Source organism: Uloborus diversus, chromosome 9 (assembly GCF_026930045.1).
Source record: "Uloborus diversus isolate 005 chromosome 9, Udiv.v.3.1, whole genome shotgun sequence".
In the NCBI taxonomy this organism is placed as follows: Eukaryota; Metazoa; Arthropoda; class Arachnida; order Araneae; family Uloboridae; genus Uloborus; species Uloborus diversus.
Genome location: NC_072739.1, coordinates 147,653,174 through 147,679,544, shown reverse-complemented (window position 1 = coordinate 147,679,544; position 26,371 = coordinate 147,653,174). Strand labels below are relative to the sequence as shown.

Genomic DNA, 26,371 nt, shown 5'->3' with positions numbered 1-26,371 from the left:
TTTTGCATATCTTGTTAAAAATTTTTCAATTCGTTGTTATTTCGTTATTTTGTTATTTTACACTTACTGTGCACGCCTGGAGGTGGACTACAAGCATAACACCAAATATTTAAAATAGATATATTTGCTCTAGCCGCAATTATGCACTGGTTGAATGTAGAATATATTATTTTTCACATTCCCCCTATATATATATATATATATATATATATATATATATATATATATATATATATATATATATATATATATATATATATATATATATATATATATATATATATATATATATATATATATATATTGAATCTCAAATATATGTTTGTTTGTCAAAAACTGTTTGTTTTTTGAGTTGACCGGTTGATCCCTCAACCCTTTACGCCTATGATTTCGGATCCCAATACTAATGAGCTATCCCTAAAGCTACTTCTAATTTGTAAAAAAAATCACCAAGAAAAAAAAGATTTGGCGAAGCTCAGCCAAAACCATCGAGAAACATCTATTCGCAACTTCAGAGCTCGAATACGCTACCGTGCGGTGATTAACAAAACTAAAGAAAAAGGTAAAACATTCCGGTCCACGTGTTTTCTTTGGGGTAAATTATTACAGGCTTCAGGCAGTTTATGTTACAATGTAATTTCAGAAGAATAGAAAAGAAAGCTTCCCACAAACACGATGAAAAATTACTGTCATTCACTAAGCGCCAAAGCAAAAGTTATAAGTTGCGGCATTTGTTTGTTTGACCTTTTTCATCCGCCATTAGACAGTGACTGCAGCGCTCCCTATAGTTTGTTGGAGTTGCGAATTGCTGTCAGTGATTTTCGTTTGTTGTTAGAAGTTAAATTTAAGAAAAAAAAAAGAAACTACACGCAAAAAAAAAAAAAAAAAAAGACACCACAGTCACATCACGATGTCAAAACCAGTGAATACTAACTTGTCACATGACTTATTAATTCGTGGCTGCTCCTTCCGTTAAGAATAAGAAGTCCTTTAAGAACTGATCTTTTCTTTCCTTACAATCCACTAGTTTTCACTCGACCTTAAATCCCGGCTATCACAAATTTGCCATTTCAACTGCGCTTGCGCGCGGACAATGCTGATTTCAAAACTCCTGCTCAAACTAATTAAAAACATTTTAAATTTGTTAATAAATATGAGATAACAACAGATAAAAATTAGAAATTACAAAGCTTTCTTTGATTGAGTTTTTACGCCTCGGTAAAGATTGAGTTTTGCGTCTTAATTCGCAACTCCAACAAACTATAGGGGGCGCTACAGTCACTGTCTAATGGCGGATGAAAAAACTAAAACAAACGCACGCTGTAACATATAAATTGCTTCTAAACTTAGGAAATGAGAGAAATTTTTGTTCGCATGCATGATTTTTTGTTCTTTATTCATTTGAAAAGATTTTTCAAAGTCTTTTGGTTATTCTGACCCATGTAGAAAGAGATTAGAAATCAAAAAGTATTATGAAAGTAAACAACTAATGCAGAACACACAGTAAGTTGTTCTGAAGCAGCCATTTTCATGATGTTGAATTCGCAGTTCATAAATTTTTGGTTCGCTTCGAACAGCATTTTCATTTTGTACCGTTTTTTCTATACATTAGTACATATCATGTCTAGTTTTGTGACATTTCCGGCATTTGTTGACATTTTTGTCACATAGTACGCATACGAGACAGACTGTCAAGAGTAACATTTAACACTAGATAATTTATTTCTATGACTATATGATTGGATATCAAAAGAAATCATCATGCATTTAATTCATTCGTCATGGAAATGATTTAACTGATATGCGAAATCTTGTCAAGATACATTATTCTTTCACACAATTTTAAATCCATAACCCTATAAACAGATTTTTGGCGAAACAGTGGCGTATATATGTTTTTATATTGGAGGGGGCCTATATAACCAAGGTTAGCTTCCCTCTCCCACTTTTTTTTTCTATCTTTTTTGTAATTTCATCATGAGGAGGGGCGGGTAGCGACAGTGCCCTGATCTCATTTTTTCAATGTGGGGCAAGGGCTTCACACTGCCACCCAGTGGCACAAAAAAAAGAGATAGTTTTATAAGTTTACTCTTAAAAAAATCTCGTTCGTGATTGGGGGTGGGGGAGGAAGGTTCTCCCCTGTAATTTTTTTGAAATTGCAGCCCCAAGAACGCAGTTTTAGACAGTCTGTGGTGATGCTACGGGGAGGAAAAATTTGGGAAGGCCTTGTGCTCTGAAATTGAAATCTCAAAAACGTCATTATAGGCTATATCCCAAGTAGCATAAATCACGTTACATCACGTTGCTCTGAATCGTTGACATCACGTTACTGGCAACGTTGATAGAGCGAAAATATGTCTCGTTGCAAAACGCAAAAGCAACGGTTTTAATAACGCTACATCAACGGTTTCAGTAACGTTACATCAACGATTTTTGAAGCGTTACATCAACCTTTATTTATCACGTTACATCACGTTGCTTTTAAACGTTGTATTAAGATTTTTTTTTTTTTTCAAAGCTTGAATAAAGTTTTTTTTTCTTGGTAAGAATGGAGGTGGGTTCATTGAACCCTTAATTTTTGATACAGTAAGTATTCTGTATTTTTTGTTAATGCAATTAGTGTTAATATACTTTTATAAAATCTTTGTTTTTTTTTTCTTTTTTTTAATTTATAAAATGTCTCATTCCGTTTAAAGGCGTTCGAGTATTCTCACACAGTTGCTTCATTCACAATATTTTGTAAGAGCACTCCTGACATTTAAAAATAAACAGAGCATAACATAGCATAGCCGAATTTACATCAATTAGAGTTCTATTAATAGTCAAAATTAACGATATTACTGCAAATTAAATAAAAACTTTTTTCATAAATAAATCCTTGAAAAAATAATTATTATTATTACTAAAGAACTCCAGAAATATTTTTCGAAAGGCATGAAAGTTTTGAAAAAATCCTCTTACATCAGGTCTTTAACTAAAATTTGAAGTATTATTACTAAAGATAATTTCAGTTACATGACAAAATTTTTTTCAAAAAATTGCTACAATTATTTCGTCAAAATCATTCTGCAAAAAGCCGATTAAATGAGTAAAAAATGGTATCATTTATCGCTTTTATAGCTTATTAATGGAACATATCCCCAAACTTCAGCATCTTTTTTAAAAAATCAATGAATAAATACTCAAATAAAAACATCTAACATTATTCTTTCAAACAATATTATAAATAAAAGTACGGTGGGAAAAATACTCAAACTCCGACCAACGGCAGTTCATTAACATCATAAAAATATGTAACAACACTTTTTTTAAATTAAATAAGTATATCAACAATAATACACTAACAATAATACAAAGTACTTACCGCTAAAAGTGATGAGAGATCGCGATTGCGAAGCTGCAAACAATGGCGGCAAAGCAAGCCAGAAGTTGTTTACTGAAAATGGCCACTAGGATTCGGAGGTTGCCGAAAACGAGGCAAGGTGCAACGAAAAGTAACGATACGTAACGTTTCTTTTGCAACTGTTTGTCAACGTTACAAATTTAAGAAATTTGCAACGTGATGTAACGTTTCAAAATTACGCTTTTTTTAACGAATCGATAAAGCAACGTGATATCACGTTGTGTGGGAAACGGTAACGATGTTTCAACTAATTGCAACGTGATGTAACGATGACGTAACGTTTCAGCAGGGGTGATTGTGTTCCGGTATTTTACCGAATTTCCGTATTTTCGGACGTATTTCCGGTATTTTTATGTCCGAAAATACCAGAATTATGTGTAAAGATAATTTGTATAACACCAGCTCAAAAGTAACTTTGTAACCCATTAAAAATTTAACCAAATGTACACACAATATTTTGACTCAGAACTATTTAATACATTTAATACTATGGCAAAGGTGCAAAGTAATAGGGGCCAAAGATACCCCCCCCCCCGTTCTCGCTTTAAAACTTTCAGGTATTTTTTGATGAACTCACAATCACCCCTGAAGTTTCAGTGTTACTTGGGTATTTGTTGACGTTACGGTGATGAAAGGAATGGTACTTTTTGAAGTTGCCCACGATCGATTTTTTAAAAAAATAGAGATAAATCGATCTCAACTCCTCCCAATTTTCCGAAGTTGAAGTTCTAAAAACGAAGTTTCAGACTAACTTCGATGATGTTTTGGGCAGGGCGGTTCTGGGGCTTTCCCTCTCTCCAAAAAACTATTTTGAAATTGAAGTCCCAAAAAACGAAGTTTTAAAATGATGTTCAGTGACACTGGGTGAAGGGATTTAAACGCTCTCTCCACCTTAATTTTCCGGAATCTTAGTTTTTTTCATTATGAAAGCAGTATAGTGCCTTTGTCCGAAATTTTTTTCGCAATTAAAGTCTTAAAAACGCGATGTGGGCCATATTAAGCATTGTTAGGGGTTCAGTTATTTTGCAAAATTGAAGCTCTATGAAAGCAATTTTACACGGTGTTTCGATGCTGTTAGAAGGCAAGGCGTTTGTGGTAATTGCACCTGGTAATTTTTTGACATCACATTGAAGCCCTGAGAACGAGATTTGAAACACTCTTTAATGGTTTTGGGGGATGGGAGGGTGCTTGCGAAGTGTAACATTTTGAACACCATTGCCTGGTGCTCTCTAACGCACGGTTCCCGAAATTTAAAAATTCGCGACACCTTTTGAAGAATTACAATTTTCTCATGGCATCCTGATCCTAGTCTAGATTTTATCAACATATTATTGATACCATGGACACTTCGCTTCTACCCTCACCTCTTCCTGCGGCACCCAGTTCAGAAATCCCTGTTCCAACGTATTATAATTATTATTATCACTGTCATTATTTATTTATTTATTCTTTTTTTTTTCTTTTTGTAACTGAAAATTTGGAATGTTGTGAGCAAACTAAAACCAAATAATAACTACCTTCTTAATATTTTTTCCCGATTTTGGAGGGGGCCCGGGCCTCCTGAGCTCCTCCCTTATATACGCCCTTGTGGCGAAATTCTTCCACCGATAATGTCAGCTTTTGCAGAGCAATAAAGTAAATTTTGCGCGATATTTTAGAATTAAAAATTCTAAGCTTTTATTTTTTATTGTTCAAATTCTTAACGTTCTTTCTGGATTTTTCAATCTGTTCTGCGATAAATATTTTCAAGAAAATTTATTTGCATACAGTCCTTTTCAGTTGGATTCTATAGTAACAAGGTTATTTAAATCATTTATGTGGAATTAGGTTTAGGAAAAGCAGTAATTTTTCAGTATGGCCCTTTAGTGTAAAGTCAATGCTGTTACCCAAGTAACACTGAAACGTTACGTCATCGTTACATCACGTTGCAATTAGTTGAAACATCGTTACCATTTCCCACACAACGCGATATCACGTAGCTTTATCGATTCATAACAAAAAGCGTAATTTTGAAACGTTACATCACGTTGCAAATTTCTTAAATTTGTAACGTTGACAAACAGTTGCAAAAGAAACGTTACTTATCGTTGCACCTTGCCTCGTTTTCAGCAACCTCCGAATCCTAGAGGCCATTTTCAGTAAACAACTTCTGGCTTGCTATGCCGCCATTGTTTGCAGCTTCGCAATCACGATATCTCATCACTTTTAGCGGTAAGCACTTTGTATTATTGTTAGTGCATTATTGTTGATATACTTATTTAATTTTAAAAAAAGTGTTATTACATATTTTTATGAAGTTAATGAACCGCCGTTGGTCGGAGTTTGAGTATTTTTCCCACCGTACTTTTATTTATAATATTGTTTGAAAGAATAATGTTAGATGTTTTTATTTGAGTATTTATTCATTGATTTCTTAAAAAGAGGCTGAAGCTTGGGGATATGTTCCATTAATAAGTTATAAAAGCGATAAATGATACCATTTTTACTTTCTTCTATATCTAATATATAGAAGAAAGTATTGGATTCGTGCAAATTTTCGAATTTTGACGGATTCGAACGTTTTGAGGTGTGCTGAGTCCATTTCGACTATTTTTGGAAAATGTCTGTCTGTCTGTGTGTGTGTATGTATGTGTGTCACGTCTGTGTGTGACCAGTTTTTTGTGGCCGCTCTACAACAAAAACTACCGCATGAAATCGAACGAAATTTGGTACACATATGTGCCCCTATGTGAACTTGTGCCCATTAGTTTTTGGCGCGAATTCCTCCAAGGGGGGTGGAGCAATGGGACGTTTTTTGAGTTACGCGTGCTTGCTATTCCTCAGGAAGTAACTGGCGGAATCAAACAAAATTTGGTTTATATGTTGCCATTAACAGGAACAGGTGCTGATTCAATTTTGGTGTCAATAACTCATACGGGGGTTGAGCTATAGAACGTTTTTTGGTCGTCAATTGTGACTGCTGTATCTCAAGAAATAATGAACGGAATGAAAGAAAAATTTATCGGCAAGTAGCCCTTAGTGGGTATAAGAGGTGATTTTATTTTGGTGTCAACAGCTAAAAAGGGGGTAGCGCAATCGCCCGTTCTTTTTTTCCATTGTGAGTACCCTATCTCAAGAAGTAATGCTACGTTCTGGTTGAAATTTGGAATATATGTGAATCCATACGTAAACAGGCTTTGGTTCAATTTTGACGCCAATCGCTCCAAGAGGTGTTGATTTTTTTTTTTTTTTTTTTTTTTTTGCGAATAAAAATAGCTTTATTAATGCATAAATAAGAAAGATAAATCGTAATAGATTGTCGTCTGCGTATTTCTCGTGATTTTAATTGTATGGAAATGATCGGAAATATTATCTCAATGATTTAAAATTTTTAACTGTTGCCATTTTATGTTTGTTAACAAATAAAATATTTGTAATTAATTCAAGCAAGGCTTTTAAAATAACTTTCAATTTTCGCTCTTTGCTTTGCTTTTGCAATAATGCAGACATTGGGATGGTCGTTAAGTTTTTTCATGTGTAATTTGGTTTTTGTTGGGAATATTGCTTCCTCGTCAAGCATGGGGAGGGATCAGAAAAAAAAAGAAAAATATAGAAGAAAGTTTCGTCATGGCCACAACATACTAGTTTACTCATTTAATCGGCTTTTTGCAGAATGATTTTGACGAAATAATTGTAGCAATTTTTTGAAAAATTTTTTGTCATATATCTGAAATTATCTTTAGTAATAATACTTCAAATTTTTGTTAAAGCACTGATGTAAGAGGATTTTTTCAAAACTTTCATGCCTTTCGAAAAATATTTCTGGACTTCTTTAGTAATAATAATAATTATTTTTTCAAGGATTTATTTATGAAAAAAGTTTTTATTTAATTTGCAGTAATATCGTTAATTTTGACTATTAATAGAACTCTAATTGATGTAAATTCGGCTGTGCTATGTTATGCTCTGTTTATTTTTAAATGTCAGGAATGCTCTTACAAAATATTGTGAATGAAGCAACAGTGTGAAAATACTCGAACGCTTTTAAACGGAATGAGACATTTTATAAATTAAAAGAAAAGAAAAAAAAACAAAGACTTTATAAAAGTATATTAACACTAATTGCATTAACAAAAAACACAGAATACTTACTGTATCAAAAATTAAGGGTTCAATGAACCCACCTCCATTCTTACCAAGAAAAAAAAAACTTTATTCAAGCTTTGAAAAAAAAAAAAAAAAAAAAAATCTTAATACAACGTTTAAAAGCAACGTGATGTAACGTGATAAATAAAGGTTGATGTAACGCTTCAAAAATCGTTGATGTAACGTTACTAAAACCGTTGCTTTTGCGTTTTGCAACGAGACATATTTTCGCTCTACCAACGTTACCAGTAACGTGATGTCAACGATTCAGAGCAACGTGATGTAACGTGATTTATGTTACTTGGGTAAGTCCGCTTTTTTTTTCATCGAATTGAAAAACTGATATTTATCCAAATTCACTCAGAACAAGATAAATAAAATGTGTACTCACAGTTTATATCAGATAGTTTTGATGTTACGATGTTGCGGATGACGATTCCAAATGATGTTTGCCCAAAATGAAGACGTGGAACGCAATGTTTTAGTTTTTTCAGCAGTTTTGTAAATATCCGCAAAGTAGCGTATTCGAGCTCTGGAGTTGCGAATTATTAATGGATTCGGAGTCTGATTTTTCTATCAAAGGCCCTTTGTCCTTTTCAGGGCCAAATTTTTAACCTCAGAAGAGCGAACTCGAATTGCAGCATCACTTCTAATACAAAGCCGAACCCTCAACCTAAATACAAATGTATAATACTAAGCTGTTTACGCCAAACGTAAAATATCCGCAAAAGACGGATATCTGTAATATTCCAATCATTTTTGAAGTACATAACGTGCTTTTACGTTTCCCAAACAGCACAAATCGTCCCAAAATCGTAGAAGTAATGTAACATCAACGTGATCACATGTACCGAAATCCTCCTAAATTCGTAGAGAACTGGTTGATAAAACAGCAAAATGTCCGCCCAGCACGGCGATTTTACGTGAAATCGCTGTAGATATGATATGACTTTCAACATTTTTGGGAGCAATTATCAACGTTTTTTGGATGCTTACAAAATATCAACGATATTTCTATTTTGGTTATATTGTACTCTGGAGGAGTTTTCAACGGATTTTAGAGGTTAAATGGAATTATCTACTAATATTAGATGAACTAACAACCTGTTTCAGAGGATTTATCAACGATTTTCTCATGTGTTTGTGTCACGAAATATCTATATAAATTGCATCTTGGTAAATTAATTACCAATAATTTATAGACTGTTTGCACACTTTTTGAAAGTCTTAAAAACTTTTTTACCCTCAAACTTTTTAAAACAGTAATATACTTAAGATTTTTTAAAAAATCGTATAAATAAAATTCAAATTTGGAATATAACTCAATAAAATAATTAAGAAAGACAAGAAAAATGAAATAATTTTTAAATTAATTTCAAGCATAAATAAATATGTATATTTTATTTAAATAATTTAAGAAAAAATGTCTGATGTTAACTATTTTTAGCGTTTTAAAAAAGTAATTTTAAAGATTTAAGACTTCCATAAGAAACATGGCAGTAATATATGAATCATTGATAACCTATTTTGTATTCATATTTAAGTAGACAATAAACCATTTCTTTTGTATGCACAATTCACAAATTTTATTCCAGCAATAATCTGAACAAACAAACAAAATAATAATAATAATAATAATAATATGAGAATTTTTAATTCAAAGCTATCTCTACGTCGTTCTTGACGATCAGAACATTATTTCTTGAATTTAGAAAACATAATTAAAAAAACTTTAAAAGCAGGCAATTACTTACTTCACGTTAATACAAGAAATCGCTAATTCATTTACACACTCACGATCGCAACAATACACAAGCCGACAACTGACAACGTGGAAACATACTACAGTCAGTAAATAGCCATTTTTCTAAACTGAAACTGTTGCGCATGCGCAGATTAAACAGTTTTCAGACACGTAAAAACTCGTCAAAATGATTACAAAAATTAGAGATACGCTATATACTATAAATGTAAACTTTCAAACATATTTTGGATTTATTTTGATACCTGTGCCAATTTCGTACTTTTGTCAACCATATTTGGAAAAGCCCAACTACGTGAGGAAATCTACATCGCGTCGATATCCGTTTGTGATATGTCACGAGTTTTGCACCAGTTCAACGATATAACAACGAATATTGGAAGATCTGTGCTGTCTGGGTTACGTTAAATAAATGTTTCCGAACCAATAAATATTGAAGTGTCATTTTTCTCTTTTCTTTACAAAGATTATCAGTTATTCATATCCTTATTTTCATATAATGTGTCCCGAAATCGCTGTGAAAATATTCTAATCGCATTCATTAATTTGTTGGGACTCTAGCTCAGCCTAAATATAAACAAGCAACACGAAATCTTAAAACAGAAAGCGCAAATTCACTGTAACCGTAGTTAATGTCACCTTGTGTTGGTTTTGGTTTGTTTACAAAAATTCAGATTTCTTCTTTTGCAAGAACTTTCTTGAATTGAAGTAACTTTTTGTAAATTTGAAAAGTGATCTATCTCAAATTTTTCACTTTTTATCATGTTACCTCGACACTTGCAGGTGACTTTGAGAACTCATGCTCAGAAAGTCTGTAGTTTATACAAGAGGGCTGTTAGAAACGAATGGAGTAAATATGATGATAGGTTAGTTACACTTGCATTCTCTATTTGTTGTTTTTTTTTTTTTTTTTTGTGTTTTAAATAAAATTCCTTTGAGGTTCAGCCTTTGAAAACGCAACGAAAAATACTTTCTGATAAATAGATATTAACATTGAATCTAACTGACATATCGTATTAGATCAAACAAGTACTTTAAAACCTCCAATACTTCTTAAATCAAAAACTAAAAGTTTGTAAGCACATTTTAACTGTAAATACTTTATTTCATTTACATGAGACAAAATTTGTTATGCGTAAAATTGTTGAAGGTGAAGAAGTGAAAAATCAGGTTACATTTTATATCTATTTCAAATTGGTCAGCAGTGTGTTGAATTTTATAATCTTCACAGCCAACAAAAGTAACTGCAAATTTGATCACACACCCTATCATTACTAAATTATACTTATAAGGAAAATTAAAAAAAAAAGGTTTTATAGTAGAATTCTAAAATTGCTTGTGAGTGCACCAAATGCTTTCTAAAAAGTAAATTTTGAAAGTAGGATACCAATACCTTAACGTTGTACTAAACATTGAAAAAAAGTTTAGCATTGCTGCCACTGGCGACTAAAAAAGCGACTATTTTAAAGAGTTGCAGACTATAATGACTATTTTAGCCTAAATTAACACAAAAACGACTATTTTTAAAAAAAAAAACTGCTATTTCAGTCTAACAGCGACTAAAGTGTAAAAAATACAGCGGATGTAAAAAAAAGGGAACTTTAAAGGAGTAAATAAAATGACATTATAAAAAAAACACACACACACACACTTTTGTAGTAATGTGAACAAAAATTTAAAGAACAATTTTTGCATGTTAAATATGTTAAAATAATTGCATGGGGGAATTCATATCAGTTGTCGTAAATTTTCTATTTGTTGCCCTTGCAAAAATGTAAAAAGTACCCCATGCTTTTTTTACATTGAAGGTTATTGTTTGGTCAACTATTTTATCATGCTTAACATTAATTAAAACTTAACATTGAACTTATCATACTTAACATTAAATTGCATTCGTTGCCTATCCATGAAAATGATATTGAAATTCAGCTCATTACGTTTGTTGATATCTTTCTAAATTTTTAAGATATTGAACTGGAATTTTATTAGGAGTTTGGGGATCTACTTTAAATTACCAAGGTTATATTGCTATTTTTCACGCATGTGTGGTGAAAATTTAATTGCTTTAACCCTTCATATTTCATCAAATTTTCAAAATTTTGGCTTCAAATTTTAGTATAATGGTTCTCCTGTATACTGTTAGATTTTCTGAAAGTTTGGTAAGCCAGGATGGAAAACTGTGTGTGTTATGGGCCGAAACCATGCGAACGAAATTGATTTTTTTGAAAGAAATGCTTATATTTTTGTGAATATAAGTGATACTTTCATGCGTAGAATTATTGTTCACAGTGAGTAAATTAAATTCTGAAAGTTACGGGTTATCCACAGCTATTTATGAAGAAGCAGGGGTCTGTCCAGGATTTTTCACAGGGTCCGTTTTTTGTGAAAAATCCAATAATTTTGTGAAAAATCAAATACTTTTGCAAAAAAAAAATTTTTTTTTGCAAAAACGAAAGTTTAGACTCTTGAGATGGTGGAAACTGCATCATTGACACTTAAAGTTGAGTGTTTTCCCTCTTTTCTGTTGAAAATATCATTCTTTAGTGCTTTTCTAGTATTTGAGGCTGGGGGGGGGGAGGAGAGGCATCGCTCACTGGGAGATGGGCACCCCTCAAGTATCAATATTTATCTACCATTCTACATCATGTTAAATTATAATAGAAATGTTATTTGTATAGTATTTAAAACAACTGTAAGAAAAAAAAATTCAGTCAGGGGTTCAGCATTTAAATTTTTAACCTAAGACACTGTTTAAGAGCACAGAGTTTCGTTTAAAACTTATAAATTCCGCGATTTTTACAAAAATAAAAAAATATTTTATTTGTTTACTTAACTAAGCGTACTAAACATCGAAAATGCGAAAAATCAGATTCCCATAGCAGATGCAAAGAGATTGCAATCCTCAAAGTGAAGGCATCAAAAGCATAAAAACGGCTTGTAAAATAAATATTTTGGATAAAATTATTTTAGAATTGCATTTTAGAGCCCTATGATAAACATATCATTAATATCTGGACACAGTTGAAGCAAAAATAATAATAATAATAAATAAATAAAATAAAAAATAAACGATCGATTCAGCATTTTAATTATTGACTCATAAAAGAAAACGGAATTCCGCTTTAAAAACCTGAAATAAGCTTTGTTACAAAAATAAAGAACCCTTTTCATTTATTTGCATCCTAATAAAGCGAAGTTAGCTTGAAAAAAGAATGAAATATGATTCTCATATCAGATGTAAAAAAAATTTCGTTTTTCAAAATGTAGGCATCTATAGAAAAAAAAACGGTAAATAAAAGAGTTCATTGTAAGTTAATTATCCTTTTTAGCATCGAAAAATCAAACCCATATAACTTTCTCCCAAAATAACAGTTTAACATCGCACAGGCGCTAAGTGGCGATAAACCGTTAAGCCTATTCAGAGAATGTTGACGCTTTTTCAAAGAAGTTTACAACAACATCGCTGCATAAAACAAACAAGCAAAATTATAAACCAAACTGACTTTCAGCTGTTAATTTCTTTCAAAGAAACCAACAACAGGCATTATATTTATTTGGCGGTAGTAATTATTTATGGCTTGCAGGAGCATCACAAGAGTGCTGATTTTTTTTTTCTTTTGCGAAATTAGCTGATTTTGTATAAGTTGATTCCTCTAATTTAACATTAAAAAAGGTTCCAACCATTATCGTTTTTAAAAAGGAAATATGCTGTATTATTTTAATCTGAGATTTGCTCTTTCAATAAACAATTTGTGAAAGATCCGTTTTTGTTTATCAGAATTTTGTGAAGGGACCGTTTTGGTTGATCGGGATTTTATGAAAGGTCCGTTTTGGTTGATTGGATTTTTGTGAAAGGTCCGTTTTGATTGATCGGATTTTTGTGAAGGGTCCGTTAACGGACCCAAATTTGCTCTGGCCAGACCCCTAAGAAGGATTGTTAAAAAACATTTTTGATTTCTTCAATTTGTTTCTGGTCCCTTAAATGCTTGGGGAGTTTACTATTTATTGGAAAATGACAGCTGAGGCCAGGGCCGAATTTAGGGGAGGGCAGGCGGGGCTACTGCCCCGGGTCCTCCACAGCAAAGGGGCCCCCACAATAAAATTTTTGCAAAATATCCTAACTTTCACGGGTCCAAAATATCGAATATATGCATAGATATCAAAATATTCGGATATATATCAAAGTATTGGATATTTTCGAAAATATGATGATCTTTTCGAACCATGATTAGGGGCCTCTACTCCTTCCTTGCCCCGGGGCCTCCACACTTCCAAATCTCGCCCTGGCTGATAGTCCGGTCAATTTAGACAATGGAAATAACAAAAATTCCGGGAAAGCTAAATTTTTGTAGAGACCTTGGGTTTAGCATTACAAATAAATTGCCAAAAGTCCCCGTCGATCCCATGTGAGCTAAAAAAGTTATTCGGGGTCAAAGGTCAAAATTTTAGGTTTTTTGGATTTTTCTCAAAAACGGTAAGTTTTATCGAAAAGTACCTCGACCAAAGTTGTAGAGCTCAAAATTCTCTATAAAATGGTCCTTATGATTTTTATCTCCAAGACCAAACCATTTCCCAGATATTGCGTACTCTCAAAAGACAGCGAGTCACTTACAGAATCCTCTCTATTCGCATGCCCTTGAATAACATCTGGCTATTCTAGTCCGTGTGGCGTCGTTCACGTACCCGGGGGTGCCCAACCCACTAAGGGCATGGGCGCACCCCTCAATATCGCGGAGCCCCCCCCTCAAAAGCAAGAGCCCCCTCCAAAAACTGAGAAAAATACCCCTTAAAACAATCCCCCTAAAAATTTCGATGGCGCAGTCTAGGCCATGACTCCTTCTAGGTGGGCTGACGTACATGCTTCTTTTAGAGTTAAACGTGCAATTCGAGTGAATAAACGTATTTATTACAAGCGTCTACTGTTTGTGCTGATCAATATTTAAGAAAAATGTCACAATTTTGCTTTATTTGCAAACAAACCTTTGACTGAAGGTGAAACTGTTGTGCTAGGCAGTCGTGGAATGCCAACTTTAATCGATGCAAGTGTCGGAGAAGTTATAAGAATGCTGATTATTTAAGAAGTCGAAAGTCCGTTACAATTCGCGTGGATTGCAGAAAATCATACACCCGGAAAAGTTCAATCTCTGCAGCAACATGAGGATTTAATTCCAAGGCCAAATACTTCAAAAGTAAGTCCTCCTCGTACTGTAGCGCGATTAAGTGAATTTGAATTCAGCTTTTGTTTTCAAAAACACTGCTTATTTTGTGGCTGTGAAGCGGATGAGGAGGCTGAGAAGAAGAAAGCTCAGAATTATCGCAGAAATATTCATAAAGCAGCGACTATAAATCATACTCAACATTAAAACGCGCAAGGACAGCTTTTGACACACCTCTGAACGATCTTTAGCTAATTTTAAAAGGGATTCTTTGAATGCAAGTATAGAAAATTTAAGAATTTTTCTGCGATAATTCTGCGTTTTGTTCTTCTCAGCCTTTTCACCCGCTTCCTCGCCACAAAATAAGCAGTGTTTTTTACAACAAAAGCTGGATTCATACCCACTTAATACCGCTCTAGTACGAGGTGGACTTACTTTCGAAGTACTGGATATCTTCATTAGGGTGGATTAAAAAAAATCAAAATCTGATAAACGCTAAGTAATAACCCAGAAAAGTTGCCTTTTGTTGAGATATTTGGTTATGCAAAAGGATTTCGACCGCAAAAAATATCTTGAGGTGTCGCTCCGCCTTGAAGTTGATCATAAATGCATAAAAACTGGAAGAAGTTACAATAATTTCATCAAGTATCAAAATTTGATAAATTTGATGTTATCGCTCTTAAGAGCAGGCTTTTTGTGTAGATTACACATTGCATAAGATCATTTTAATAAAAAAACTGTATTTTAAAGTTCCACACATGCGTTGAATCTTGAATTTGACCAATATAGGGTCAGAATTGATTAACACAGTGTTGCTCCGTACCTAGAGAAAAAACATTAGAAGTAATGATTTGTAAAAGTTTGCTTTCATATTAATTAATTCTTACATAGATACGGAAAAAAAGAGCAATAAAAGCATTTCTTATCTAGTAAAAAAAAAAATGTTAATTCTCCACTTAGCCCATAACTTTGGCTCAAAATGTCAAATTTACGTATGATAGAGAACAAAGGTTAAGTATAAAAATTTTAAAATATAAATGTGGCTTGCAACAGCCCACATAAGTCACCCTTTAAAACAAAAGACGTTGCTAAAGAAACTTTAATGGGCTTTGAGCCCTCAAACTGTAACCACAATGATTACAATAAAACATAAGTTTGGCGTGCGAGTTGAACTATTTTACTTCTCATAATTTTCAGTCTTGATTGAAATTGTGGCTTGATGGTATTGTGGCTTAATATTTCTAGATTCTTATCTGAATCAAATAAATCCATCCCTTTTGGTTAGACAACAAACTGTACCTGACACTTCTTTCTCTTATTTTACCTATCGTCTCGCTGCTTTAGTATGACATGTGAGGTTTTGAAAGCCATACTACTCAGTAGGTACGCCATCAAGCAATTTCTTTCAAAGTTTTATCGAAAGTCCCCTTTTTGAAAGAGGGAGCTGCCGAGTTTTACCAGTTCTGCTTATCAATGAGCCCATAGTATTCTCTCAGCTTCAAAATTGAAATCTGGAATTGGAGATAAAAATCATAAGGACCATTTTTATAGAGAATTTTGAGATCTACAACTTTGGTCTGAGGTACTTTTCGATAAAACTTACTGTTTTTGAAAAAAATCCAAAAAACCTAAAATTTTGATCTTTGACCTTGAATAACTTTTTTAGCGCACATGGGATCGACGGGGACTTTTGGCACTTTATTTGTAATACTAAACCCAAGGTCTGTACAAAAATTTAGCTTTCCCGGAATTTTTGTTATTTGATCACTATTTTTATGTCTAAATTGACCGGGCTATGAGGCATGCTTTTTATGTGACAAAAGTTCCTGAACAATTGATCTCTTAGTTTTCGGGAAATCCATAAAAATGTGAATTTTTGAGAATATCTCAAATCTCTTAGATATGCAGCATGACTTTCATTCTTGTAATTGAATTAAGATTGGTATGAAACGATGTCTAGAACACCACTTGTGTTTGACTGGAGAGAGCTCCGCTTGTCTAGGTAATCCTATTTATAGCAGCTGAGGTAGGTCTATTCATCAAAGTTGTGTAGCATGGTTAAATATTAATACTTTAAAAAAAATAATAGTAGATTATTTTATTCCTATTCCTGTTCAGAGTCACAACTGACTACAACTGTATTTATGTCGAGGACTGCATACTAAGTGCCTTGCCTCCATTATTTTATATACCGATAGATGGCAGCACCATCACCGGATCGAACAGTTAATGAGAATTTGGAACTAGTCCAGGAGCTAATAGCTACCTAGTACCAGCACCCCCAGAGGTATCGTTTCACTTGGAGGACATTGTGACCATGAGCATATTTAGCGTCGCCCAGTCACCATTAATGACGACGGTGGGTCTTCCGCCCGTCCCGAGACCCTCCGGTCCCGAGTCCAATGCCCTACCGATCAGGCTACCACGGCCCGTAGATTATTTTAGATAATATTTTTCTTATTTTGCGACTATTTTTCAGACTATTTCTCATTTGAGAGGTTACACTAAACGACTATTTTTAGGACCATAAAGCAGTGGCAGCCCTGGTTTAGTGAATAAGATACAGTATAACTTCAATTTAACAATACCTGATTTTATGATTTCCTCAATTTAACGATACATTTTACTGGTCCAGATTTAACTGCAATAAAAGTATATGCTCCTCCATTTAACAATATCCTTGATTTAATGAAATATTTTTCCAGTCACTCGACAATCGTCAAATCAGGGTTATACTGTAGTTGTATTTGATGAGGACAAATGGACATCAGTGTAAATAATCATTTTTTTTGGTTAACTTTTGTTCCACAGTTCCTACATGCCATCCATTTTTGTTTATTTTCTTTGGTTATGTTTTGATAGGATATAATAACCCGTTGATGTATGTTTAAATGCTATAGCTTTAATAAAAAGAAGAAAATAAGTAAATGAGTCTTGTTTGATATCTTGAAAACTGACTCAGCTTGATATGATGAAACATTATTTACCCCCTTGATTTTACGTATTTATCTAATGTTATTTTTCATTCTTATGTTGAAGAGTTTTCAATCAAAATCTTGTTATGTCGAATATTTTTCGAAGTCAAATATAATTTTTCCGGAAAAAACGCAGTTATCGTCTCAAAACAACTCGAGGGATGTTTCTAAAAATTTCTCACACCCTTCATTATTTCTCTCAGGGGTTAGAATAAGTGATTCGGAGAAACTAATCTACTGTCACTTTCATTCTAGAGCCCCTGGGTATCAGGAAATGTAAGTCATGAGAAGACCAAAAAAACCTACTTAAAACTTTTTGCCCCCTCCTCATGCCATTTTGTTGGACCTTTTGACTCTTATTTCCACCTACGTAAAAAGGAGAGATAAACGTAAAACCCCTTTAGAGACACCTTAGATGATTTAGAGAATGATTATTTTAATGATCTAAGAGAGACACAGCAAATTGTGCAAACCTTTGTTCAACTTCTTTTCTTCTGGGGCTCTCGAAACTCATTTGAAACCATTCTGTAACTTTGGTAACCAAATCAAGTTTAGGCATGGTAAATCACTACATTTTGCTACTTCACTAGAGCGTCCGTTTTTATTCTCTATTCTCTATTACATTTGGCTCATTTTAAAAATTAAAATTTTCGTTATTGTATTAAGATTTTTTTTCAACTTTCATTACATGTTTCCACTTATTTTTAACTATCATGACTATTTTTTTATTTTTTTTTGAGAATATTATTTTATTATGAAGATGACCTTGTTATCTCAAAAACTCGATATCTCAAATTTCTTTTGCTGTTCCTTCAACTTTGTGATATCGAGAGTATACTGTACTGTTTGACAATCCATTACTTAGAAATGCTAATATCCGGTTTATAGGTGGATATTAGTTTATTGGGGTATTAGTTGGTTTGTTACAGATGTGCACTTTTGCCTCTCTATTATTTAGCCTTAATTTTTTAAAAACGAAAATTTGCTCTCTCAGCAACATTTTTTTAATCTAAAATATATTCGATCTACATTCTCAGGGCAAAAATTAATTGCTTTATTTATTCACAACAAAGCTTTGAGCTTACCACTTCGCTTTTACGTTCCTGAATGAAATGAAAATCTTTTCTTTTCTTTTTGTTGTTTCTTTGGTAACTATTTTTGTTTTCCCTTATTTTATTTTAGATTATGCAATAAATGAATAAGGCACTAGTGACATTATAAAACGAGTGCATCAAAATCCCATCGTTATTTTCCCTTCTCCCCTGCTAGATTCATTCAGATGGAATATTACTTGGCAGATTGCCAAATTACATACAATCCGCAGTCAAACAGTATATTGTGTTCTATAGGTATGATTAGAAAAGTCTTTTCTTTGATGATTCTTAAATCTGATGTGTGCAATGTATTTTCTGTTTAAATGGTTCATTAATTAAAAAACTTATTTTTTTAATAAGTTTCAGTTACATATTTTATCTGCTGTTTATTTTGTACCCACATCTCTTATTCCTGAACTGTTTAGTAATAATATAATATTACAGCTTAATTATTACAAATAAAAGCATTGCTGAATGGGACTATGTATTTATTTCTATGTAGTCTGTGCATGTTATTACAAAATCTATATCAGCAAACCTTTTCTGTTTTGTAGGTGGGAGTACCGATACCATGCTGTACTTATGAGAGCGAGATTTGATGAGCATAAAGATGAGAAAGACTTACGGAAAGCTAAAAAGCTTCTGGAAGATGGGGAAAAAGAATTAGCTGCCAATATGCATTATCAACCTCGTAAATGTTAGTATTTTCTCATAGCTGCATTATAAAAAAATATTTTGATGAGGATTTTTCCAGTGATAGTGTTTACTTTCTATTATTTAAGGATTTTTGTAATTAATTTTATGTAATTTAAAGAATCAAGTTAAAGTGCTTAAAAAGTAAAGTAACTGCATGTTTGTAAGGACTTAGAAGGCAAGGCATGAATATACCATGCCTTGCCTTCAATATTCGAGTTGAACCGAACCATTGTTTCGGTCACTCGTCTGGTCTGCGCTAATTCTATATTAGCTACCAGTTTGTTTGTCACTCTTGGCTTCCTTAAGAGGTTTTCCATCTCCAGCTCAGTCATTTTCCTATGCCGAGCTGATGAGTACTAAAAAGCACGAAACTGCAGTCCTTGGCTGGAAGTGACTGAGCTGGCGGTGTATTTCATGTAATAATAAATGCTGTTTGAGTTATGCAAACCAACGTGCCCCACCAGGCAGAACAACATACCCCAACCGTGAAGCATGTTGGTCCACTTTACAAGGTTCTGTTAAAAAATCAATATTTAAAAAAGTTTATCGATTCAACATTTCCAAAAAAAATTGCTGTGTTGAGAAATGTTTAGTGAAACTTATTGTAGGCAATCAAACTACTTTTTTTGATGAGATAAAAAATGAAAAGTAAAAAAATGGACCAACGTGCCCTACCTCCCACTATTTGTTTTTAATCTTGGTTTTTTTTTTTTTTTTTAAAGGGGGGTTTGATAAATTTGTTTTCAAACATTGTTCAACTTTTAGTACCTGTTTTCTTTTCTTTTAATTTTTTTCTTTCCTCTTGTAATCTGTAAACTAGGGGTTAACAAATTCTTTAAATCTAGAAGCTTGCTCTTATTTTTCAAAAGTATCATAATTTCTACATCTTTTTACAGCTAATGGTTTATTTTCCATTCTGTTTTTCCATGATTTTTGGTATATTTTCTTGTAATTTTATTGCTGATACTTTAATTTTTTTCCTAGACTCTTACCTATTGTATTTCTAACCTTTTAAATTATTACATTTTTATTTTATATTTATGTTTCAATTGTTTCTCAATGTTTGAATTATTTTTGAAACATTGTTGAACTTTTAGAGCCAGTTTTTTTATCTCTTGTAATCTGTAAAACAGGGGGAAAAAATTCTCCAATGATCTCGAAGCTATCTCTTATCTTTCGAAAATTTTACATAGTTTTGTAATTTTTACACAACTTATCGTTTTACCTTCATGTTTAGCTTTTGAGGTAAAAGTAAAACAAATTAAATGACCAAAAAAAAAAAAATTAAGTAAAAGAATTAAAAAGACTGTCTGGCAAAAATGTTTAAAAATAAAATTAAAAAAAAAAAAAGCTGGGAAATCAAGTAAAATGATTCAATTAACATTTTAAAAACACAGTATAACCCAATTTAATGATTGCCAAGGTACTGGAAAGAGTAATCGTTAAATCAAGGAGCATAGACATTCAATGCAGTCAAATCTGGACCAGTGAAATCTTATATCTTTCAATGAGCAATTCTTGTGACTGTATATATATTTCGTGTCTCGGAAATGGCTCTAACGATTTGGATGAAATTTTGGATTTAATTGTAGTTTTGCATTCTAAGTTCATCTACATCAGTGTTTTTTCTGTAAAAAAAGTGCATTTTTTTACAAAAAAAAAAGTTTTTTAATATAAAGTCTAATCAAGTTAAGCCTTGAAAAAAAACTGAATTGACACATAAGGCAGACGATTTGCAACCATAAAAATGAAAATTTGTCTCTTCTTGCTTTAAATTTTCAAACTTGCTTAGGGTTGCCAGACTTGGCTGTTATTAGCCACTTTGACTAATATCAATCACACTTGGCTAAAAACAAATACAAAAGCATTATATAAGTCAATGTAAGGCTTTTTTTTTTTAATTTTTTAAGTGAAACTATTGTTTGACCATCTTATTTTATTTTATTTATTTATTTCCTTTTTTACACTTCAAATAGTTTTATATGTTTTTTAAATTACGCATCTAAATTTTATTTCGAAAAACAAAAAACATATGTTTTGAGACTGTTTCGAAATTGTTGGAGTGGTTTGGGGATCATCAGTTTTTATGGGGATAGCATGCTGTATGTAAACTTTTCTGCCGTAAAGTGACCAACTACACTAAAAGTACTTATTCCAAATGAAAATCTCGATTGGGATGAAATCATGAATCGCAACATAGTATGGAAGGAAGTATTGGGTTAAAAACCAATTTCACCATAATAAAATTAGCTCCAAGTTCAAAATCTTTTAATTAACGACAGGAAAATTGTATAGTAGAAACAAAAAGGTAACAGATAGTTTAAAGTAAAATGTTGATTTAATTGCATTCGGAATCTTCTTTGTTTGGTTCTTTCGTGTTATAAGAATGTCTCAGCGCATTTTCAATCCTATTAGTTTTTTCACATTTATTGTTGCTATGTTTGGTCTTGGAAACTACTTTTTTGGCTATATCGTGCATTAAATATTTAACGCAACAAGCTCAGAGCTTCCCTACGTGTATGTCTGGGGGGGGGGGGGGGGAGAGGAAGCCTATATTCAGTAGCAGACTTCTTACAGCTGAAATGATTATAATGCTGATGAAGTGTTTACACATGTAAATCTCTCGTTTCTCGGAAACATATCCAACAGCTGGGGAGAGCCTTAATATTTCGTTAACGTGATACTTTTCAAGTATATTTGAAAAAGTATCGAACCTTAGAAAAACACGAGTTGACAAAAAAGTAATTCTTTTAAAACCGAGTGTATCGTTAAATTGAGGAAATTGTAAAATCAGGTATCGTTGAAGTGAAGTTATACTGAACAAAGTGAGGAAGCTTGGATATGACATGGGGAAGTCTGTCTGTTGGCAGCTTGTCAAGTTGAGGGTAACTGCCCTCTCAGAACAGGGCTAAAACTAATCATATCCCCTCAAAACAAATTTCTGGCTGTGCCACTGAAGAACATTGCTCCCCCTACTTCAAGTTCAATCAGAATTAACTATCATTTGAAGATATCTATAAGTTGGATTGATTTATTTCATCAAAAAAAGAAAAAATACATTTTAGCAATTAAAAGCCAAATAGACGGGCTTTTTTCTTGTTATTTTAAGAGGGTTGAAACCAAACTGTGAATTGAGAGTGAACTAGGGAGTCAACAATAGCTTTTCACCCCCATTTTTGAGGCTGTGTCGTAAATTTTTAGAGAAAAGGTCAAAAGTCCGTTTAAACAACAATGATGTTATAATCTAATAAAAAAGTTTAATTTTATATTATAAAAAAAAAGAAAAACAAAAAAAGCAGCTATAAGGATGCCATTCTACTCACCTGCACACAGTTGATCAGTTAAAATCTGACTCATATTGTTCATAAGCGTTCACCAGCTTGCATTTTTCAACTAAAAACAACCTCAATTTTTTCAGTTTCATATTCACCTGGTGGCATAAATTACGGCAGAGATGTTCCAACTCCTGATTGGGTATGTTGACAACTTATTTATCTTCTATCAAAAATATCTACTTCATATTGAGCAGGATTGTAACACAAAAGACTTTGATTATTTAGTAGGCAATCTGAGAAGTCATATAGTGCGTATATCAGATTTTTCATTTTTGTACTATATACTACTACGTTTGACCTAGTTAGATGATTTTAGTTATATTAGAAGCTTAGCTCGTTACATTTTGCTTTAATTTCAATTTTCTGAAATACATGTGCAAAGATTATTTTCAAAATACTAAATTAGACATAACTTAGGGAAAAAAATATGTTTTTTCTAATAACATCGCCAGTGATGTTCCCATCAATTTTTTTGAGGGTATACTCCCAGTAATCCATTACGCACAATATGTGTATGCGATCATAAGCATAATATGTCATAATATGAAATTTTTTGAATCTTGAGGGTATGCGCTATATGTCTAAAAACTGTTTGAGAGTATATGACATATATGCAGTATACCCTATGGGAAAACCACTGAACATTGCATTTCATGAGTCATAGAAAGCCAAGAAGGATTTGAAAACTCTAAATGTAGTTGATGCCCAGTTTGAAAAATGAATGCTGTTCAAAACTACATATTTTGAAACACCAAATGAGTTTCATTTGAAATTAATTCTATTTATTTTTATCAAATATATTAACAGTTATTTTACATTTTGAGTATGTTTATTAAATTATGTTTTTTAGGTCTTGGACTATTGGCACCCTTTGGAAAAAGCTCAATATCCTGAATATTTTGCCCGTCGTGAGCAAAGGAAATTAGACTACATTGAACGCTGGGAAAGAAAATATGGGAAACCTGCAGAAACTGATCATTGAAGGGGTTTGTATTTTTTAAACACTTTTGAGGATAAGAATAACATAAAATATTTAACTAAAAACATTACAAAAGGGATATCTTGCCTGGCTTATACCAATCTTGAAAAATTAGTATAAACATTTGAATCATTTTTTAAAGGTAGTAAAAAAAATTTAGTTAGGTATATTGTGTCATTTTAATAAGAGCATTTTAAGGTAAATCCAGAATGTAGTCAACATTTTGTTTTCTGTTCTCAGGGATTAAATTATAAATCTTTAACTAAATAAGAATATTTTTTTTATTAATTTGATTTTTATTTTCAGCCCATTATAAAAAGTTGTTAATATTAAAAACTTCCACAGCTTTCAAAGCTATTCTTATTTTGCTTTAATGGTTCCACTATTCTGCCATGCTAAGCACAAAAGTGGCATCTGCAGTCGAGCTTAGGCTCAGAAATAGAATGTTGGAAACTTGCAATAACTACCTGTTGACAAAAGCGACATTGTTTTACTGTTTGACCACGGATTTTATGTAATTTGGTAATCTGCGAAGTAAAGACGATTCCATTTGAATGAATCTAGCAGGGGAGAAGGGAAGTTAATGATGGGATTTTGATGCACGCATTTTATAATGTCACTAGTGCCTTATTCATTTATTGCATTCTCAAAAATAAAATAAAAGGAAACAAAAATAGTTACCATGGAAACAACAAAAATAAAATAAAATATCTTCATTTCGTTCAGGAACGTAAAAGCAAAATGGTAAGCTCAAAACTTTGTTAATAAGCAAATCAATTAATTTTTGCCGTGAGAATATAGATCGAATATACTTTAGACTTAAAAAATATTGCTCTGTGCAAATTTTCATTGTTACAAAATAAGGCTAAATATTCGAGTCAAAAGTGCACACCTGAAACAAACTAACATCCCTACAAACTAATAGATACGTTCATTTCTGTCAATAAACCGGATATTAGCCTTTCCATGTAATCGTTGGTCAGACAGTATAGTGGATCCCTGGATGTTGATATTGTGAAATCTCACAGCAATGAGAGTGCCGACTCACTAGCTGAAAAGATTGCCTTGACACTACAAATATCTCCTTCCAGTAAATTTTTTTGGAACATCTCTCCACAAAGAACCTCACTCTTAAGACAATCCATAAGTCTTCAAGACACAAAATATCTCTAGTCTCCAAATAGCTCAGACGTAAAATGGTGGCCGAGTTTAGGCTCATCGCTAGCTATGGACCCTCTCAAAACACCAGCTCTGTTTCAGCATAGCATACTTGCCAACTCTACTGTTTCTAACGGGAGACTCTCATTTTTTGCTTCCATCTCCCGATTTCCCGTTTTTTACAATTTTCTCCCGTTTTTGCAGTTTTTTCAGTCAATCATCAAAAGTTTTATTTTTTTCTCACTAGATGCTACCCTTTTCTTGTCTACCAATGTCAGGGAATAAGATTTTTTCAAATTAATATTTCATTTAGTAAAAATTAATTTTTTGGAAGCTTTCCACATTGTATGTTCAACAAAGCACGTGCTTTGCCGAAAATTGCAGCAGATTTCAATCCTTTTACATCTTGAAAATATTTCAATTATTTTGAAAGTTTGAAGTTATTTGAACATGTGATACCCTATACCTACTTATTATATATTTTATTTTCATTACATATTGATTTTTTTTTTTTTTCGGATTTTAGTAATTAAATTTTTTTAGCTACTTTTTTGGTAGAAACTGGGGAATGTACAAAACCTGAAGGAAATTGACTCCTTTTAATTTGGTTTTTCCTTCACAGTATGTTTTTTTTTTTTTTTGCTGCTACCAATTAGCTTGCATCTGCAAAAAATCCTTATTTCACTTTAAATTTAGTATTCATGTTATTTAAAAGCATAATTTAATAATTCTATTGTGAAGATATAACACTGGTGAAGAATCACCTATATACCTCTAGTAGAATCTCCTGTTTTTTTTTCCTCGAAGGTTGGCAAGTATGGCATAGTTTCAAGCCCTACTTGCAGTCTGTAATCTGAGACAGCTCATGGAAGCTATCTCTACCATTGCTAAGCCTTAACAAAACCAATGAATGAATTTGAAAAAGCAAATAATTGCACAGCAGAAACCTTCGGCATAATTGCATTTTGAAGATGAAATTGAGTAAGAATTGTTACTTGAAATGTACTTGTATTTTGATGTAGCATTGGCACCACTGTGTTTTGCTATACCAATGAGAGGCCATGTCAGTCTAGTCGGAAACTAAGGGTTCGAGTCCAAGTCAGGATAGTATAAGTTTTATAGGGGAGGGTTCTGGTTGAGAAAAAAATAAAATATGTAAACTATTTAAAAGAGATAGGAAATCAAAACAAAAAGCTAAAAACCAGGACAAGTTAAGGAAAAATATTTATCACAAATTTATAAAGACAACTAGAAACCCTGTGATATATTTCGAAAATTCCATAAGTAAAATTATACTGTTAGAAAACAAATTTCAGAAATACTAATCCTTCACCTTCAAATAAAGATACTTAATTTCATTTATGGAATGAGGTAGTGAATGCCAACAATGGTCAGAAAAATCCTTTCATTGAAGTTAATTATGCTTGCAATACTAAAAATTCTCTTTTCTCCTTTTTTCGAAACTTTGTTATGACAAAATCTACTAATATTAATTCCCATTTTTGTTTGAAGCAATAATTATATAGTTACATTCTTTTTCAGGTTTTAAGAAGAACATTTCACAGATTCACAAAAAGATGCTTTATTTACATGTGAATTAATTGTACAATTTGACACAAACATGATTTAAAACTGAACACTAGGAAATAAATGCATTGTTGTAGACTACTTTTTTTTCTATTAATTTA

General features: G+C 32.4%; 1 protein-coding gene across 1 annotated transcript; it reads left to right on the top strand.

The window, feature by feature from the left end:
• The first annotated feature begins 9,921 nt into the window (after positions 1 to 9,921).
• On the top strand, positions 9,922 to 26,351 carry LOC129229279 (NADH dehydrogenase [ubiquinone] 1 beta subcomplex subunit 9-like). Its single transcript, XM_054863551.1, has 5 exons — positions 9,922 to 10,156; positions 19,070 to 19,212; positions 22,630 to 22,685; positions 23,397 to 23,532; positions 26,226 to 26,351. The coding sequence occupies exons 1-4, from the start codon at positions 10,053 to 10,055 to the stop codon at positions 23,526 to 23,528; spliced, it is 435 nt and encodes a 144-aa protein (XP_054719526.1). The 5' UTR covers positions 9,922 to 10,052; the 3' UTR covers positions 23,529 to 23,532; positions 26,226 to 26,351.
• Positions 26,352 to 26,371: the final 20 nt, after the last annotated feature.

Bases quoted from the DNA above. Each gene is read 5' to 3' on its own strand.
- LOC129229279 (XM_054863551.1), top strand. From the start codon at position 10,053: ATGTTACCTCGACACTTGCAGGTGACTTTGAGAACTCATGCTCAGAAA. The intron at 10,157-19,069 runs GTTAGTTACACT...TCTGTTTTGTAG, and splicing joins TGGAGTAAATATGATGATAG to GTGGGAGTACCGATACCATG. The intron at 19,213-22,629 runs GTTAGTATTTTC...CAATTTTTTCAG, and splicing joins GCATTATCAACCTCGTAAAT to TTTCATATTCACCTGGTGGC.